The sequence below is a fragment of the Mastigoproctus giganteus genome, chromosome 10, assembly GCF_048544385.1.
Source record: "Mastigoproctus giganteus isolate SK-2022 chromosome 10, ASM4854438v1, whole genome shotgun sequence".
NCBI lineage: Eukaryota > Metazoa > Arthropoda > Arachnida > Uropygi > Thelyphonidae > Mastigoproctus > Mastigoproctus giganteus.
In genome coordinates this window covers 134,958,484-134,977,265 of record NC_143584.1, presented here as the reverse complement: position 1 = coordinate 134,977,265, position 18,782 = coordinate 134,958,484, and the positions used below count along the sequence as shown (strand labels likewise).

The 18,782-nt window shown below is 36.9% G+C and overlaps 1 protein-coding gene across 2 annotated transcripts in view; it reads left to right on the top strand.

The window, feature by feature from the left end:
• Positions 1–18,782, top strand: part of prd1 (pleckstrin homology domain-containing protein pruning defect 1) — a 218,090-nt gene that overhangs the window by 150,769 nt on the left and 48,539 nt on the right. For both annotated transcript variants that reach the window (XM_090382672.1, XM_090382670.1), the window contains exons 10-12: positions 3,992–4,124; positions 10,202–10,383; positions 14,298–14,363. In XM_090382672.1, the coding sequence (XP_090238798.1) occupies positions 3,992–4,124; positions 10,202–10,383; positions 14,298–14,363 (381 nt within the window). The remainder of the gene's footprint in view (positions 1–3,991; positions 4,125–10,201; positions 10,384–14,297; positions 14,364–18,782) is intronic.

The window sequence follows — 18,782 nt, the reverse complement described above, 5'->3', positions numbered from 1 at the left end:
GACATACCCTGGTCCTGTTCCACCTATCTTTTTTACAAAGCATGTTCCCCGTTTCCCTGACAATAGAGTCACCAACAACTACTAGTTCCTTCGGGACCAGCGCATTCTGCCTTGGGGGTTGTCTCTGTGTCACGCGATGCCCAAGTGCAAGCTCTGGCGTTGATGTGGGCAGCTGAGAGCTTGATGGGCCCCTCAATTTAGTTTCTTCGAGGGAAATCGGTTGGATGATGAAGTTGTGTTTGGCGGCAGAAATATGACTCCTGTTTGAATTGAAATCATCTAGATGTGTAGGATGTCCAGGAGCATTATCTAATAGAAGCAAAATCTTGAAAGGAATGTCGTTGTCTTTACAATATTTTTCAACCTTGGGAATGAAGCAGCATTTAAACCAATTCTCAAAGAGAAATATTGTTATCCATGCTCTGATTCGATCGGAAATGCACGGATAGGGTGGCTTTATTGATGCCCTTAAATACACGATGATTTCCAGAATGGTACACAACAGTGGTTTTAATCTGTAATCTCCCACTGCATCAGCCCCAAGCAAGAGCGTGGTCCTATCTTTTGAAGCTTTGAAATCTGGCATTGTCTTTTCCTCTTTGGCAATGTATGTTCGATCCAGCATTTTTTTCCGATACAGAGCAGTCTCATCAACGTTAAAAAATTGCTACATTGAATAGCTGCCTTCATCAATGATTTTTTCCAACACATCACAAAATTTCTTTGCAGCTGCAGAATCGACACTGCCGACTTCACCCCGTACTTTAATTTTTTTTTTTGAAACCAGTGTGATGCTTGAACCTATTAAACCACCCATTGCTTGCCACGAACTTGGCTTGGGGTTTGCTGTACTTATCCTTAATATCTTCATAAATACTTCTTGCTTTTGCTTGAATATGCCATTGGACTCAGGGGCGCTTGCTTCTGAATCTGATTTTCTATCCATATTATTAATAGCTTTTCCACCTTCGATATAGCACCTGAACACTGTTTTGTGATCACTGTTGATCTTAAATGCATTGACCCCTCTTAACATGTTCTTTTATACATGCACTGTCCCTTAAAATAGTATTCACTGTTGAAGCAGTGAGACGTAATTCCATTGCAAAGGGAAAAACTTAATTCCCTTTCAAAGGGATGACAAACTTTGTCCTGCTTCATACTTCTTAATTAATCATCATTTCTAAATCAATTTTGTTTTGTTTCCTGGTACTACCAGCACTTGCACTTTCCGTTGGTTGCTTTCCCTTCATCATTGTAATATGTAAATAGGAATGGAGAGAAGTTTCTGAAAATTTGGTTTTTATATAATTGAAGATTTCAGTGAAGGGAAAACACATTTCACCATAATAATGTTAAAACTGACACATTTACAGTATCAGTATTATCGCAAATGCAATAAGATCAAGTTTACTACCTGTTTATAATTAGATGCACTACCAGAAAAGCCCAATAAACCGGAAAGTGAAAATTGTTTTTGTTTTTTTTGGTCATGACCTCCAGAAATGTGTTTTAGAAAATTATCACAAAGGTGTTCAAAATTGGTTCTTATAACAGGAACATAATTATGATAACGATGAAAGTGTAGTGTAATTTCCATTATAAAAATTACCTTCTAGAGAGATAAATTAGCTTAGTTATATATCGAAAATTTCAACTTCCAAGGTCTTGGAATGAATTACCAAAAAACAATGTGTTATAGAGTCCACATTACGATATTTTCATGATACCTGCATTTATTCCTACAGGATGTAAAATAAGTTTCCACAATTTTTGTCAGTTTGCACTGGCCAGTAAAAACTTACGTAAAGTCAAATTTGCGTAAGTCACGGAGTTCCTGTACTTCTTTAGCCACTGACTCCAGTATTTTCCTTTGCACAGAAGTTAAGCTTGCAGGTCTATAATTACTCACTTTGCCCTTTGATCCCCCACTTATTTTGAGTAGGAAAAACATTTGTATATATCCAGATTGTAGGGGTCAACTCTGAATTCAAAAGTTCTCATAATTATAACTAACTGTTTGCTTATCTCTTTTGCTGCTTTTTTTTTTTTTTTTTAAATAACTGTGTAGATACCATCTGCCTTGTTTGCAGCGTCAGATTTCTCTTCCTTTTTCCTCTCATTTTCATGAAATCAGTTAGCTCCCAGTTAGAATGAGGCATACTTCTGATATATTTATTCCTAAAAACTTTTTCATGTGTGAGCATAAATGCAAAATATTTATCCAGTTTGTCAGCAACCTGAACAGAATCATCAGAATATGCCCTTCGTATCCAATGGATAAATGTACTTTGTAGGTTTCTGTGTTCCTGATAATTTATAATCATAACATCCATTTTTCTTCTCTGCCACTAGGTTGATCAGCTCATCTGACATCCAGTTAGGTCAAACCTTGGACAGTATCACTTTGTTGTTATGAAAAGCTCAGTAGCATCTACGATTACTTTCCTGAACGCTTTTCCTCACCATTTGCAGTTGACAACATTAGGTGTTCCCATTGAAAAGAATTTAAAGACTGTCTAAGACCATCATAGTCCCTTTGTGAAAGCAAAACATTAAAAAAATTAAACTTCATATTCTTTCCTCAGTGTGGTTAATAAATATTCAAAATGATAAGGGGGTCAAGCACCAATCCCTGAAGGATTTCACTAATAAAATTAGTCCATTAAGACCAGTTGCACTTAATAGCCACACTGTCTCCTGCCACTCAACTATATGTTTATCCATAGCAGTAATTGCACTATCACTAATTCCTTTACTACTAAAGTTTACCACAAGTTTAGTTTTTAAAGCCCACATCAATACATTATGATCACTGCTATCCAGTAGTGGTTCCTTTAGTTGAAGATTCTTAATGAATGAAGAGTTACTACATATTTAGATCAAGAATATTACATTCTCTTGTTGCCTTTCTAATGTGCTTGTATAGTAGTAGTAGTAATGGAAGCATGTGATACAAGAAAGCAAGCGCACAAGCTTATGCAGCATCAGCCAAAAAAAAAAAAAAAAAAAAAAAACAATTTCATACATCCATTCCCTCTAAAAGTTTGTCCTGTCCCTCTGAATTTATATAAGCTATCAACTTCCACAACGACAGACGGAAGTTTGTTCAAGCAATTAACCACCCGCTGGCTAAAGGAACATCTATGAAATAGAAAATAGTTAATCTGGTAAATCCAGAAATATTCTGCTACTGAGTTAGTGACCAGCTCTGTTTAGAGGCCTAAAGATGGAGTTCACCAGAACCTTGTTAAGTAGGCAGTTGTATTATGTGTAGATTGCTGCGATAAAATTTTAATAAATATCTTAAAGCATACTTATTTGGTATAACAATGTATTTATTTTATTTAACTTTTTAAAAGAATTCTTTAAAAACCCACAAGTTTACTCTGTTTGTGTATAGGTGTTCATTATAGTCATTTGGCCGATAACATATTTCTATTCCCATTTTGTTTTCCCAGTGCTTATGTCATGCTACACTGATTCAACATTATGTGGGCAACCAGTGTCAGCTGAATGTACTGTCTCAGAAGCCATGTGCTTCTTAACCAAGAGGCTAACTCTTCCCTACCCCTCATTCTGTCCTCTCTTTCTGTACATGTTGTACTCTCCATATTCAAATACTTAAAACTTAAAAAATTTCCCTTCCTGTACCAGCTCTGTTTAGAGGCCTAAAGATGGAGTTCACCAGAACCTTGTTAAGTAGGCAGTTGTATTATGTGTAGATTGCTGCGATAAAATTTTAATAAATATCTTAAAGCATACTTATTTGGTATAACAATGTATTTATTTTATTTAACTTTTTAAAAGAATTCTTTAAATCACATACAATATCACCCTTTATGACTTTAGAGGATGATGAGAAGGTAACATTGAGACAAAAGTGTGTTATTGTTTGTATTAGTGTTAATTTCATCATCTTGTTGATGTGTACTTATATTTAAGAGTTCAACTGGTATTAAAAAATATATATGATTTTTTTTAATTTTAGGAGTATTTTGTCAAGCTTAGAACTTGCAATGAGACGTTTAGAAGCAAAGCCTTTGCTTCCATCAGTTTCAACAATTGCATCCTACCAGACAAATGTCATCAAGAAAGCCTTGGCAACCGAACTTGGATGTAAGGTATAAACTGATCTATAATCAGTCTCTCTCTCTCTCTCTCTCTCTCGCACACACACACACACACACACACACACACACAGTAATTGACCACTTTATTAGGTATCCCTATCTTATAGTGAATAGTTCCCCTCTTTAGCCCTCAGATTAGCCTGGGTTCATCATGACATGGACTCTGTGAGATAATGAAAGAGTACCAGGAATACTGGTTCATATTGACCCAATTGCTTCCCACATTTATTGAAATTGGATGGCTGTGGATCTCTGAAGAGCTTATTCCAGAAGTGCTGAGTTGTATTGAAACATGGTGACTGGGGAGGCCAATGCAGTAGGCTGAATTAAGTCATGTTTCCAAAAGCAGTTGTTGGAACTATTGCCTAGAAGAGGAATCTTGTAATGAATTAAAGTTTCTTAATCTCACTTACTAGAACTGAAGCATTATTACAAAGTCACAAAACTTGTTCTTGAAATGGAGCCTGCCTTCAAGTTTAAATCCTTCTTATAGGCTAGCAGATTCTTTTCAGAAACATAACTTAATTTACAGAATTTCCTATACATCTTGTAATTCTCTGTATCAAGTTTCTACTTGGGAACAGAGACTTGGCTAACATGTTGCTTCTGTCTCTGCAAATTGTCTTTGAGCTTCAGAGTTGGTATACCATGCAGTTAATGAAAAACATACATTCACCGTTGAAGATCTTTAAGTGATAGATATTCAACATAATTACACCAAATTGTTAATCTCTGAGACTCAGGAAATGAAAATGCACTGTGACTCCATAAATATAAGATATCCGTATTTGTTATCAGACTGCTATTCATACAAGTGAATACATGAAAACCTCTCCTGATGCCATGAGGACTATTTAAAGTTCTGCTCAGTAGGTACAAACTTTAGCTAGTCCATGAAAATGAAGCTGTGCTCAAAAATTCATTTTCTGGCTTCCGGCTAAGTGATTTAAATTATTGTATGTGACTTATCTTTTAGTGTCTTTGTGCTGTTTGCATGCCCATCCATTGTTTAAGAAAAGGAAATGGGGTGTATTTTGTTTATTTGAATGATAAAATTCATGGTATTATAAGTAATTTTAATTGTATGTATATTATACCCTGTCCAGTCAAAACATCACGACCATCGTGTTATTTCAAAAACATCACGTGTTTTAGCAATAAGCCATACCTTCCCACCTGGTGACACATGTCACGCTGAGAATTAGTAAATGTGATTGTGCAGGTTTGTGGAATGCAGTCCATAAGAAGTACTTAATTGGCATGGGCAATGAATGTGATCTGATGGACTTTGAAAAAGGGATAATTATCTGGTACTGATTGAAGAGTAGCAGTATTACAGAAACTGCAAATCTTGTGGGTTGTTAGCAGCATGCGGTAGTTAAGGTGTTCCAAGAGTGAATGATAGTGAACTCGCCAAGCCAGTGGCAAGCACCACGTCTCATCGATATTTGTGGTGAACATAGGATCTCCTACCTTGTGTGAGCTGATAGACAGAAAATGGTAGGACAGCTGACCACGGACTTTAACTAGGGGATGACTAGCAGTGTTTCCAAGACTATGATCCAACAAACCCTCCTATGTATAATAGGCCTGATGAGTAGATACCTGGTCAAGGTAGCCATGCATATGGCCACCCATCATGAATGATGCACAAAGATTTTTGCACTTGAACAGTGTCATTGGACCATCATTAACTGCCATAAAGTTGCTCTTTCCAATGAATTACATTTCTTGCTATGCCATGTGGATGGTAGATGGAGGATACAGTACAAACTGCAGTAAGGAATCACTCTGATGTTTTAATCCAGCAGAAACCATCAGATGGCAGGAGTGTTTTGGTGTGACCAATGTTTTCCTGGGAATCTGAGTCCTTGTACCCATAGACTTCACTCTGAATTTTAAAAACTACCTATCCATTGTGGCTTGATCAGGTACAGCCATTCATGGTGATTCTTTTCCCTGATGGCACAGGTGTATTCTAGCAGAATACTGCACCCTGCTACTTTGCCATTATTTTCCAAGAGTAGTTCGCTGAACACAAAGGTGATTCATGGGTATTACCTAGGCACATGATGACATGTGCCCAAGTAATGGTGACATGATGCAGCGTTATCTCCTGCAATGTTCAGAGGCCTTGTAGAGTTTATGCCTCACTTTGTGGCGGCAGTACAATTGTCAAGAGGAGGACATATGCACTATTAGGTAAGCTGGTGCTCATATTGGACAGTGTATTTAAGCAGTTCTTTGAAAAAAATCAATAATGGAGCTAAGTTCTAATATTGAATGAAACTAAATTCAAGGTACATTAATCTTGTAGTCCTTTTAATAAATACTCGAACCAGTTGTATACAATTGTCCTTGTGACATGGCATTATCCTGTTGGAAGAACTCATTTACAGTTTGATATACTACAGATGTATGAGATGAATCTGGACTGAAATAATTTCCAAATAATCTGTAGCGTTAGCATGTTTCACCACTGGTAAAGGCCCCAGCGTTGTCTATCACAAAAACACTCCCCACACCATTACACTGCTAGCTGCATTGGACCCATCCATTGCTCAGGAACTTCATATCTGACTATACAATTACCCCCGGGTTTTACATTTTCCACCATCCTGAGTGTAGTACTAACAGTTGATACATTAATCTGGAATTACTGCTACCCGTGTGCAGTACCTTACATTTGTCAATGCCAAACTTTAAATGCCATTTATCAGTCCCATCTGCCATAAATATTTTTAGATCTTGTTGCAGTAGCTTACCCTAATTACTGTCATTAACCGCCCTGCCAACTTTTTTCATTTGCAAACTTAGATGTTAACTCTGATATACCTTCATCAATATCATTAATACATATAGAAAACAATGAGCACAGCACTGAGCCCTGGAGGACTCCATTAATAACCACTCTGTCTTCTCCTACTCAACCAATCATTTATCCAGAGCAGTAACTTGCTCTTAATACCACACTGCTCTAATTTGTACAGCAGTCTTTTATGTGCAACAGTATCCAAAGCTTTCCTGAAAATCCAAGTATTTGATATCAAAATTATTTTTTGTATCCAATTAATTTTTACTGCATCACAGTATCTAGATCTCCTCGACGTTGGCACTTGTGCATGGTGAGGGGACCTCCCAGTGACGCTTCTGGTCTTCCAGATTATTGCTGGGATCCAATGCCCACAGCCCAGGTTTGAGGCTAACACCATAGGAATCTGGCATGTTTGCCATGCACTGCGACCCATGGTAACTCAGAAAGGGAGATCTTGGTGGTTGAGGGTCCCAGCTTCAACACACCACTTTGTTCCCTGCTTCGACAAGACTGATGGTCCTGGATGGCTTGGCCAGGATCAGTTGGCTAGTGGGCTTGCTTGTAAAGGTCAACAGTGTTAACGCCATGTCCCTACCCTCGTGGTCCAAGGGACAGGATTCAGGCTGGTGGTGGTACGGGTATGGTGTCTGGGTAGCCCTGCCACCCACTCCTGAGCTTATTTATTACTTGCCAGGTAGTGAGCATCCCATTTGGGCTACACAGTTGATGAGGAGCTGGGAAACTGAACCAAAATAATAAAAACTCTGAATCCTGAGAATCAAAACTTTTCTTCTGGTTGTTGTTGTTGTTGTTATTTGGTTTTTAGGAGCATTAGCAACTAAGGCGATATTGCTCTGGGGATATGCAGTGGTCATTCCCTGACCTTTCCGCATCCTCCGTGTTTGGTGGTCACGGGCTTGAACCCTGGTCTAATCAAGAAGCGTGTGCTATGCACTGCTGCTCCTGCCCACCTGGCTTTTCTTCTGGGCCCATCGGCACAGTCCCTAATAGAAAATAGTGACAATGCAATAGACACCATCACTTTAGCAAATAAATTCAGAATGGAAACAATATCAGGTCCAACACCTAGATACCTGATAATCCATTCCATTGGAGAGAAATCTATAGGGAAAATGTTACTGTGCTTTATTCAGAAGATTTTGGAAGGGTTGGCAGGCTACCCTAAATCTATAAATCAGCTGTGTTCTGGAGATATCCTCATAGAAACTAACTGTGATAAGAACAGCTCCTCTGAGCAACATCAATTGGAGGAATACCAATTACTATAACATCCCATAAGACACTGAACTCATCTCAAGGTGTGATCTCTGAATGGGATCTTCTTGAAGTGTCTGAAGAGGAGATCTGTTCAGAAGTAAAATTGCAAGGAGTGATGACTGCAAAGAGGATGTTTGTGCATAAATATGGGAATCTAATGCTGACTAGTAATCTCATTCTTACTTTTAATAAGCCGATATCACCTAATGAGATTAAAACTGGCTTCTGAACTACACAGTACTTTCATATGTTCCAAACCAGTTGTGTTGCTGCAAATGCCAGAAATATGGACTATTCACAAATGGTCTACCAGGGTGCTCTCACATGTGCTCAGTGTGGTTCACCAGACCATTAAATTGTTTTGTAAAGTTACTAAACCCACCTGAATTAATTGCCAAGGTGCCCTGCATACGCTCAAGCATGCTAAGAAAAAAAGAAATATAGACTAAAGGCGGAGCTGAACATTTCTTACCTGAGGCCAGAAAAGCAGACTAGTAAATAGCAATAAGGCAACATATGCTGAAGAGGTTTCCAAGAAATGTTTAATTGGCACTCAAACTGAAATGACTGTTCCACCGAAAGAGTCATTTATGCTCATTGCTTTCTATTTACTGAACTCTGAAAAATCCACACAGAAAACTTGGTCATCTGCCACTCCAATATTGATATCTCCTTGCACTCCAGCATTACAAAAATCCAGCGGTAATGGTACAGTATAAAAACGCGAGCTGCAGCTGGAAGTATAGAAACCCCAAATGTAAATGGCAGTACAAGAAAACAATGGAAGCTGAAACCAAGAAGGTACCTGACAAATTGGTTTTGGAACTCTTTACGAAAGAGGAAATGGACAAAAGATCAATCCAAGACTGAAAAAATTAAACCATCAACATTTTGGAAGCTGACTGATGGGATCCACCAAGCCCAAGTAATGGCTAAATTCCTACAATGGATTGTCATGGATTCTGGTGAAATGTAGAAGACATCGAGGCACTCCTGCAAAAGCATGAACCTGCCTGCTTTTTCTTACAAGTGACTCTAAAGGCAAATGATGACCCAAACATGTGTGACATGAATATTATTTTTAAGAATAGAATTGTAGAAGGCCCTACTTGTATGGAGGAGTCGCTATCCTTGTAGGCAGTCATCACCATTTCAGCTCTTGCCACTTAAAACTATCTTACAGGCTGTAGAAATTTGCTTTACAGTGGAGTTTTTATCGACATTCTTCTCTATTTGCTTGCCACCTAGACTGACATCTCACGGAAAGATGCCCTTATGGGTAGAACAGTTGGTAGAATCATCATCCTCCCCACAATGTGTGGAAAAGACCCGAGTTTGACTCCTGTCAATGAGATGAGGAATTTTTATGGGCCTTTTTTCACAATGTGGCTGAGTTAGTTGGTCTCAGGAGAGGTTAGCATGGTGTTTTTTCTCAGAAACTCATGTTTTTTTGTCCCACAAATAGAAAATTGACCACAGAACACACAATTATCAGACAGTATACACAGAGCAATATGGCCTTAGTTGCTGATGCCACCAAAACCCTACTACTATTACAACAACCACCACCCCCAAAAAAACCTTGATGATCATGAAATACAGTTGCTTCCCCTTTTTCACTTCATGGGGAATTTAGTAGATATAACACCCTGTGGGGACATCCATGGAAGGGGACAAGTCACAAAGCATATGCTCACTGGCAATGACCTCCCCCTTCCAAATGTGGAAACAAATATTTATATTTATATTTACCTATTGTGTCGTTGAAAAGTTTATAAATTGAGATTTCCTAAAGTTGGCTGGTATCCTTTCATAATTTAAATTCATATGATGGATGAGTTGAATAGCAGCTGAGCATTTTGTAATGAGCATTTTCTTAAAGTAGTAGAAGACAATTTCTTAATCAAAAAATTGTTGCCTTCCATTTAGTGATAGTATTTTCATCCACTGTATTTGTTTTTTCTTGTATTTTTAGCTTTCATCAGTTGAACTCCATTATTATGTTTTTGTGAGATGGCAAGATCACATGGGTAATAGTAGCACATCACCTACATTAACACCAGCTGGTCCTCATCACCAGGGCTTCCTAATGTATAGGCACCAGCTTTATAAGGACAAAAGTACTACTCCATGGCAGGCAGCATTTTTTTTATTGAAGTAAGTCAAGTTTTTTAACTATCCTCCTTTTTCTTTACATTTGGATTAAATTAAAATATTGTAAGAAATAATTTTCCTGTTATTCACTCTTAATAATCTAAAAGGAATATTTGCAATAAAATTAGTTCTAGGACATCCTGTTGTTGTCATGGCATATTACTTGTGTTAGCTACTCAAATAACATTTAACTATACTTTAATCAAATTAAATTAAATGCTGTAATGGCTATTTCAAAAACCCCAAAACACAAGAATCTTATTTAATAATCAAATTAAATAAGATTCCTTTAAGGAATGTGATTCTTAATGGTATTGGTGTCATAAACTTCATAGGTACTAACACTTTATTTGCCTGTGCCTTAGATTTTTTTAACAAATCAGTGTTCCTGGAGTACGGAACACAAGAAGGTAAACGTGATGCTTTTATCATGAGAGAGAGAGAGAGAGAGAGAGAGAGAGAATACTGTTGTCATTTTTACATATAAATGGATGTTTGGCTTTTCAGCCATCCAAAAACAATATCTGTTATGAAATGAGATGAGAAAACACGTCACTTATAAATTGAACTCTGCAATTCTATCTTTAACCAATTGTGGAATACATATGTATACTTAAATTTTTCTTGGGTGGACCCCTCATAGTATGCACATATATTTATGTATTTTTAAAGGTAGTTTTGAGTGCACTTAAGGCATCTTTTTGTTTATGAATTTTCTTAATCTTTCAGTACATGCCACCATCTCTTATATGTTTCCAAGTAATTTTAGACAGTTTATAACAGCTAGAATCACTAAAATAACTTTGAAAATCAGAAAGCCATAATTCTTTGCAATTCAGATACAAAATCAAGAAAATGAATGAAGTGATGTATAAATAATGTAGAGGATATCACAGTGTCAAAAAAAAATAATAAAATAATATAACACTGAGTTTGTCTTTTTTATTTTTGATTTCATTTTTGACACTAATTTCGCTCAAGTGTTGGGCAATCAATTCAAAATAAGAACAAATCAATATTTAAAAGCATTTGTGCAAAGTTTTCATTTTTACAAATTTTCAAAATTTCATGAAGAAACTTCCACTGCCTCTTCCTCCTGAGTAAACCAGCCATAGTGTGACTACAGAAATACAATGTAGTAATGCCTACTTACCAAAACGTTATCCACAATTTTTCATACCAAAAAATATACCAAAATTTTTCCCAAAACTTTTCTTTAAAATTATTAAATATATTCAATCCTCTTATTACACGAACGATCTGACGCCCCAGGATAATAGTAGAAAGCAACAACCCAGCCCCAGATCCATCAAACCCTCCATGAAACCTCGAGTGTCTGAAAACATTATATCAGATTTTTAAAAATAAATGCCGATAAAATATATGGCAGAATAAACTGCTACATAAAAATGCGACAATGAAAATAGATTATGATGAAATAATTTACAGAACTTTCCTTTCTTAAGGGGCCCAAACTTTTCAACTTTCATAATAGTAGTAGTAGTAATAGAGGCGTGTGATGCAAGAAAGCAAGCATATGAGCTTGCATTCTTGCATCACATGCCTCTGCATATGTAGCACAGCCAAAAAAAAAAAATAAAAAATATTCACACAACCATTCCCTTTAAAAGTTTGTCCAGTTCCTCCTTGAATTTATTTAAGCTGTCAACTTCCACAACAATAGATGGAAGTTTGTTCCAGCAATTAACCACCCACTGGCTAAAGGCAAATTTTTGCACATCTATTCTACAACTGTCTTTCCTCAATTTGAATTTATGCCCGCTTAGGTTTGTAATCTGAGCAAGCTGAAGAATCCCATCAGAATTCAGCAAGCTCGACCCATTCAAGGCCTTATATACCTCAATCAGATCACCTTGCAGGTGCCTAGTCTCCAGCTGCTGCAATTTGCAGAACTTAAGCTTCTTTTGTTGGTAAACATGGGTTCCACATTTTAAGCATCCAGTAAGCAAAGTGGTGGTATTGCACCATTGATGAGAGTCATCTACCACCTAGTATTGCCTGGTAACACAGAGGGGTTTCATACCTCCGTGTGTGTGAGTACCTCACCTCGACCTCCTGCTTATGTTGGTTCACACCTGGGTGGTCACCTTCAGTATACTAGGTACCGTATTTCAGGACTTGCACATGGAGTTATACCCATGGTTACCAACAGTCCTACCATTGTGAATGTGCAACCAGGCTTCACCAAAATTGGTCCATTTGGCTTGAACGTCACCTGAACATCAGTTCCATCAGTGTTTTAGACTCCTAGGTAGCAAGCCCAGCTTGACATGCTGAAAATGTCTGTGACAGCTTCAAGGACCAAAGTGTCCAAAAATGGGCAATGTACCTGTGAGATCTCTGAAAGTGAAAGGGCATCTGTATGAGGAATGACTGAATATGTGCACTATGGGATTTAGCAACCAGGAAATTTAGATGGGACCTGATCACAGTGAGCGAGAGTAAATTTTAACTGTTATAAATGATTCCAAAACTAGGGAGCCATAAATTCAAGTTATGGGGAAGACATTTGGATCATATTACAGGAGTTTTTCTTTTAACCAGTGAGTTATTAATTACTGGAATAAGTTGCCCATAAATTGTTAGGGGGCTGACAGCTTTGAGAAATTTAAAGTTCAGCTGGATAGGTACCTATATGAGGATGGAGTCAGATAGGTAGTTTATTATTATTTTTTTTATTTCTTATTATTATTTTTATTTATTTATTTATTTTTTTTTGGATGATGTAGCAAAAGCCTCAGGCTTCCTTGCAACTTGTGACAGGCTAATACTAATACCACATAGATCCTAAATTATGAAACTAACTTGCCATAAGTGAGCTGAAACTACATTATTTATGTTGCCATGGGAGAGAATCTGAAATCTTCCTTTATGAAAGTTAACAGACAGGCTTTGACAGTTGACCACAGTTCTAGTTATATCACATATTCTATTTCTTACATTCTTTGCAGGCAGATATTTGCAGCGTAAAGATTTAACCAAATCATATGAATGGAAGCTAATCAGTGGGACTTGCATTAAAAGAGAAAGGTGCAAGTCTTGTCTTTTCTGATACATGTATAACGATTTATTGCTTTAGATGTTTGATTTACTGTATTCTCATTATAATGGAATATAAAGCTCAGTTTTTTACCTCACCATAGCTTTCTTTACAGTTCAATAATTTCATTGTGTCCTTTATTTTTTTTAAAGTAAATGAAAAATAACTAACATGAGGTAATTCAGTGGCCAAAATAAATTAAGGCTAGCGTTTTCCACTAAGAATATTCTGATGTAGTATTCAATGACTTTCGAGAAAGAAAGTATGCATAAATGATAACTTGAGTGTTTGAGTCTCCATGACATTTATTGCAAACTGGGTGCATGCATGACTGCTATAATAATAACATTGTTAACACTCATGCTATATGACTATTGTGGGGTATAAAAAAGTTTTGTTGAAGTTTAAATTATAAACCAAACAGTGAATATCAACAGCTGCCACCATTGAACTTAAGCAACATTAGCATAACACTATAAGGAAGTTTAAATTTCATAAAGAAAATTTAGGACCAATAGATTTATTTGGGTGATGAGTAGATTTTAGTTTTATTTCTGGACCCCTGGATTTGATCATGCTTACTGTTTCTTACCAATATCTCTTCTTGTCTTTGCTCTCCAACATAATGCCATATGCCCTTTTGTTGATTGATTAATTATTGAATTTTCTTATGTTTTTTTTTTTTTGTTTATTCAAGTTATCAGTAAAATGGGAAATACTATTAATTGAACCGTTTATTTGTGAAATATATCTTGAAGAATATTCTGTGAACATTTTAAAATTTTAATTATTCTGAAACATCACTTATATTATTATGAGGTATTTGTCTTGTAAAAAAAATTTTTTTTCCATCTAGGGGTGGTGTATTGTATTGCATGGAAAATGAAGAAACTAAGGAACCAAATTTTTTTGTGCAGTTGTGGTGAGTATTTTAGTATTTGGTTGGAGTCTACTTTTTTTACCCCTTTGGCTTGTTTTAATTGTTTATCACAAGTTGATGCAAGAATTTTGGTTCCTTAATTAATGGTGATAGTAGTGATGCACTAGTTCTTGAGTTTGTTTTTTTTTTTTTTTTTTTTTTCTTTTTTGCATGCTCTAAATCACTTAACAGTTTACATTTTTTTTTTCCCAAGAAAATATTCCAAAAGTTCATAAGACAACTAGTTTTTAAGTACTTTCTGAAAACTGGTTGACTTATGAGATTGTGTGTGTTTGCATCATCAGCTTAATAACATTTCAGTTTCTCCCATTTGGATACTTGAGTATCCCAGTTTGGGGGAGGAGTGGTTGCCACTCAAAATGCTGTTTAAAACTCTCTTATTTTACAGTCTGATTGAGACATGATAATCTAATTGCATTAAATAATTTTTCATCCTCTTAACTAATATTATCTGATAAATTGGAAATATCTGAAATCAATGTAATATGAAAGTGTCTATGATGCCTACTCAATGAAGAAAAGTTAAAACTTTTCTTCCAAGAGTAGGTATTCCATTTTACTTATGTCATTTCATTCTCTCTCTCTCTCTCTCTCTCTCTCTCTCTCTCTCTCTCTCTCTCTCTCTCTCTCTCTCTCTCTCTCTCTCTCTCTCTCTCCCTTCATGAATAATATATATTTTGATTGTTTGATCAAATGCCAGAATTACAACAGAAACATGATGTAACTCTTTTAGGTGCAAGATTCAATTATGGTCATTATGATGTGTACAGAAAGGATAGACATAACAGGGGGGGGACGGTGATGCTTTTAGTTAGGAAACAGATTCTGAAATAGTACAACTAATAGACACAGGTTGCCAGTGTAATATTGAGTCAGTCTGGTATGACATAAATACAGGAAAACAAAACTGATGGTTGGAGTCTGCTATAGGCCAAATGACTGAGTTGCAAATGATGAACATCTGTATGGATAAATAGAGGGCCACAAATCAGAATGCCTTACTGTGGGAGATTTTAACTTTCCAGATATCAGTTTGGCAGCTTGCTCAATAGTAAAACTTTCTCAATTTGCTGGATGCCTGCTCTTTAGGTGGTGCTGATCACAGCATTGTGGGATTTATTCCAAGAAATCACTGATGTAAAGAGGAAAGGATTTTGTTTCACTTAGATGATTATAATGGGTTCAGGCAATTTTTAAACTCTTTTTAGTTGGACCAACTCCTGTTGTTGAAAAATGTAAATACAAAAATGGGAAGTGTTCAGAGAGTTACTCATAGACCTCACTTAGTGTTTTATACCAGGTAAGAGATTGCTCAAGATTTGGACCGAAGTGGGTATGAGATGAACTGATGAGCTTTTTTTTTTTGAAAACTCCAAACATGAGAGGTATTAGAATCTGTAGTACTTAGTACAGTGAATAGGTTGGAGGTTGGAAGACAAAAGAAGATATTTGTTGACATTAGACTTGAACTTCTGTAGACTGTAATTTTCAGGAAATATGTATGAAGGAAGGTTGTTCCAGAAAATGGCAGTTGAATGTATAAACGAGGAAGATGAAAAGTTGGTTCTGTGAGTTTAGAGTTTTGAAGTTAAATGGATGTTGGCAGGAGGTGGCATGTGTTTGGACTGTTTTGAAAGAGAGAGTGGGAATTATAGAAGCTAATTGAGAAGAACAGTGCCCATGGAAGTATCTGTAGAAAAGGCATGCAGCAGAAACAGTATGCCTAGGAGACAGCAAGTGGAGAGACTCTGTTAGAAATGAGTCATTAATTAACCTAACTGCCCTCTTCTGAATGGAATCCAGAAGCCTGAGAGAGGCTTTGGGGGCACCACCCCAGATGTGGGAACAAAATTCCATGGCAGGACAGATTTGCAATTTGTACAGAGTGGACAGCTGTTTGGAAGAAAAGAAACGCCAAGAGCGAAAGAGAAAACCAAGTTTTTTAGATGCAGAGGAAACAATATTTGTAATGTGCTTGTGCCAAGAGAGATTAGAAGAAAGGGTAATCCCTAAAAGGGATATATCATCTTGCCTAGAAATTAGAGTGTCACCAAAGATAAGCACAGGAGCAGAAGGATCCTTTTTGCGAGATATAAGACAGGACTGAATTTTAGAAGGATTGAAATCAACTAAGTTGTCTTTGCCCCACTGGAGAATTACTTGGAGATCGGCATTTAAGGAATTGGTTGTGAATATTCAAGAAGTTGAAGCTGATTGAGCAAGGTGAGGTTTCTGAAACTGGAAAGTGGAATGTAATGTGCTATCATCGGCAAAACTATGGATAGGATTTCCAGTCAATGGAAGAAGGTCATTAATATACAAGAGGAAAAGAGTGGGGGAAAGAACTGAACCTTGCGTTACACCAGCATTAGTTGAGAAATTAGAAGACAGAGAGCCATCACCCTCAGTGAGAGGTCAGATAGAAAACTGGATAACCAATTACAAAAAAACATTGGCAAACCATGAGATGGAAGCTTCCTTAGAAGGCCTTTATACCAAACATGATCAAAAGCCTTTGAGATGTCAAGAGCAACTGCTTGCGTTTCACCGAACTTTTCTATTGAATTTGTCCATAAATGGGTAATATAAGCCAGAATATTGCCAGTGGATCGACTCTGACAGAATTCGTACTGGCGATCATATGAATTAAACTATCTAGAAACCTTCAGACGGAAGGTTTCTAGATAGTTTAAGAGCTGGCGGTTAATTGATTTCTTCATTACCTTAGAAAAAGTAGAAGTAATTGCAATGGATGACAATTGGTTGGGAGAGATTTGTCACCCTTTTTAGGAACTGGCTGGATATGAGCAAATTTCCAAGCAGAAGGAAAAACACCTTTGGAATAAGATTGTGAAAAAAGGTGGCAAAGGACAGGAGTAAGTTCAGGAGCATAGGTTTTGAGAAACAAGTGGAGAAATACCATCAGGACCCAGAGCCTTCTTAGCATCAAAATTTGTCAAAATCCTTCTGACATCCTTTTGACAGAAGACCACTGGAGGCATTGGAATGTTCTGGGAATGGTGGGAGGTGTTTTACCAAGATCATTAATACATGAGTTGGAAGAAAAATGGGATGCAGATCAACTTTATCCTTGGCTGAAGTGACAATAGAACCATCTAGTTTTGACAGAGGTGGGAGCAGAGATGGGCAAGAAGCAAGTTTTCTACTCTTAACCTGTTCAAAATCTAGTTTGGACTGATTAATAACTGCCTTACAGTTGTTATAAGCTCTAGTGTAGGCAGAAAATGAAACTGAAGAATTGGAAACAAGCCAATTTCGATATGCCACATTCTTCTCGTGAACAGCCTTAGCACATTTAGTGGAAAACCAAGGTTTAGATAAAGGATGAGATTTTAAAGTGGAGTTTGGGATAAAGGATTCCATTCCTGCAAGAATAATTTCACTGACATGATCTGAGCAAATGTTGACATCAGAAATGTTGGAACAGTAATCTGACCAAGGAAAAGAAGAAAAGAAATCTTGCAGGTCATCTCATTTTGCATTCTTGTAATGCCAAACAACATAAGGTTGGGAATAGCCATTAGATAAAGGCTCCATTGGAGAAGGGACAATCACCAAGTTGTGATCTGAGGTGCCTAAAGGACCACTCACTTCAATCATGTATTTAGAAGGGTTGATTGTGAGAAAAAGATCAAGCATGTTAGCTGTATAGTTAGGATTGTCCAGTATTCTGGTAGGTAATGAACAATCTGCAAGGTCATTAGTAATTGCAAAAGCCTCAGCATCTCAACCTGCTGGGTCTGTGTGACTAGAAAATGGAAGCCAGCTGGAGTTGTGAACAGTAAAATCACCAAGGAAAATTACCTCACTGTTAGGAAAGTTGAACTGGAAAAAGTCAAGTTGCAAAGGGAGGAAGTCAAAAGGGAGGACAACAGATGAATTTGACATAATGAGAGAGAGAGAGAGAGAGAGAGAGAGAGATTTTAAGCTAGAGAAGATCAAAAAGAGAAGATTCCAAAGTACCAAATCTTTCACAGGAAATATCGGAATGCACATATGCACAAGTACCACCTTTGAGGCAAAAAGAATCATACAGCGAATAATTTGGGCAACTGAGATGAGCAGTGGTTGAATCAACTGATGACTGAGATTCAGAAAAAGTGCATGGGGTTTGGCAGACTGTAAGTGGAAATGGACATCATTGAGACTAGAACTGAACCACATATATTTGTGAAATGAACTAGGAAGTGTTTGGGAGGTTTAGATCTTTTTTCAGATAAGCTTGCTCTATTAGTTTGACAATTCATGGTGTATTCAATAGTAAGAAAAAGTGATGGGGGGGGGTAGATAAGCTGTATGAAGTAATGAAATTTTTGGATATGGCATACACATGGTAAGAATATACCCAGATCCTCAACATAATGTGGCCTCGACAATGTG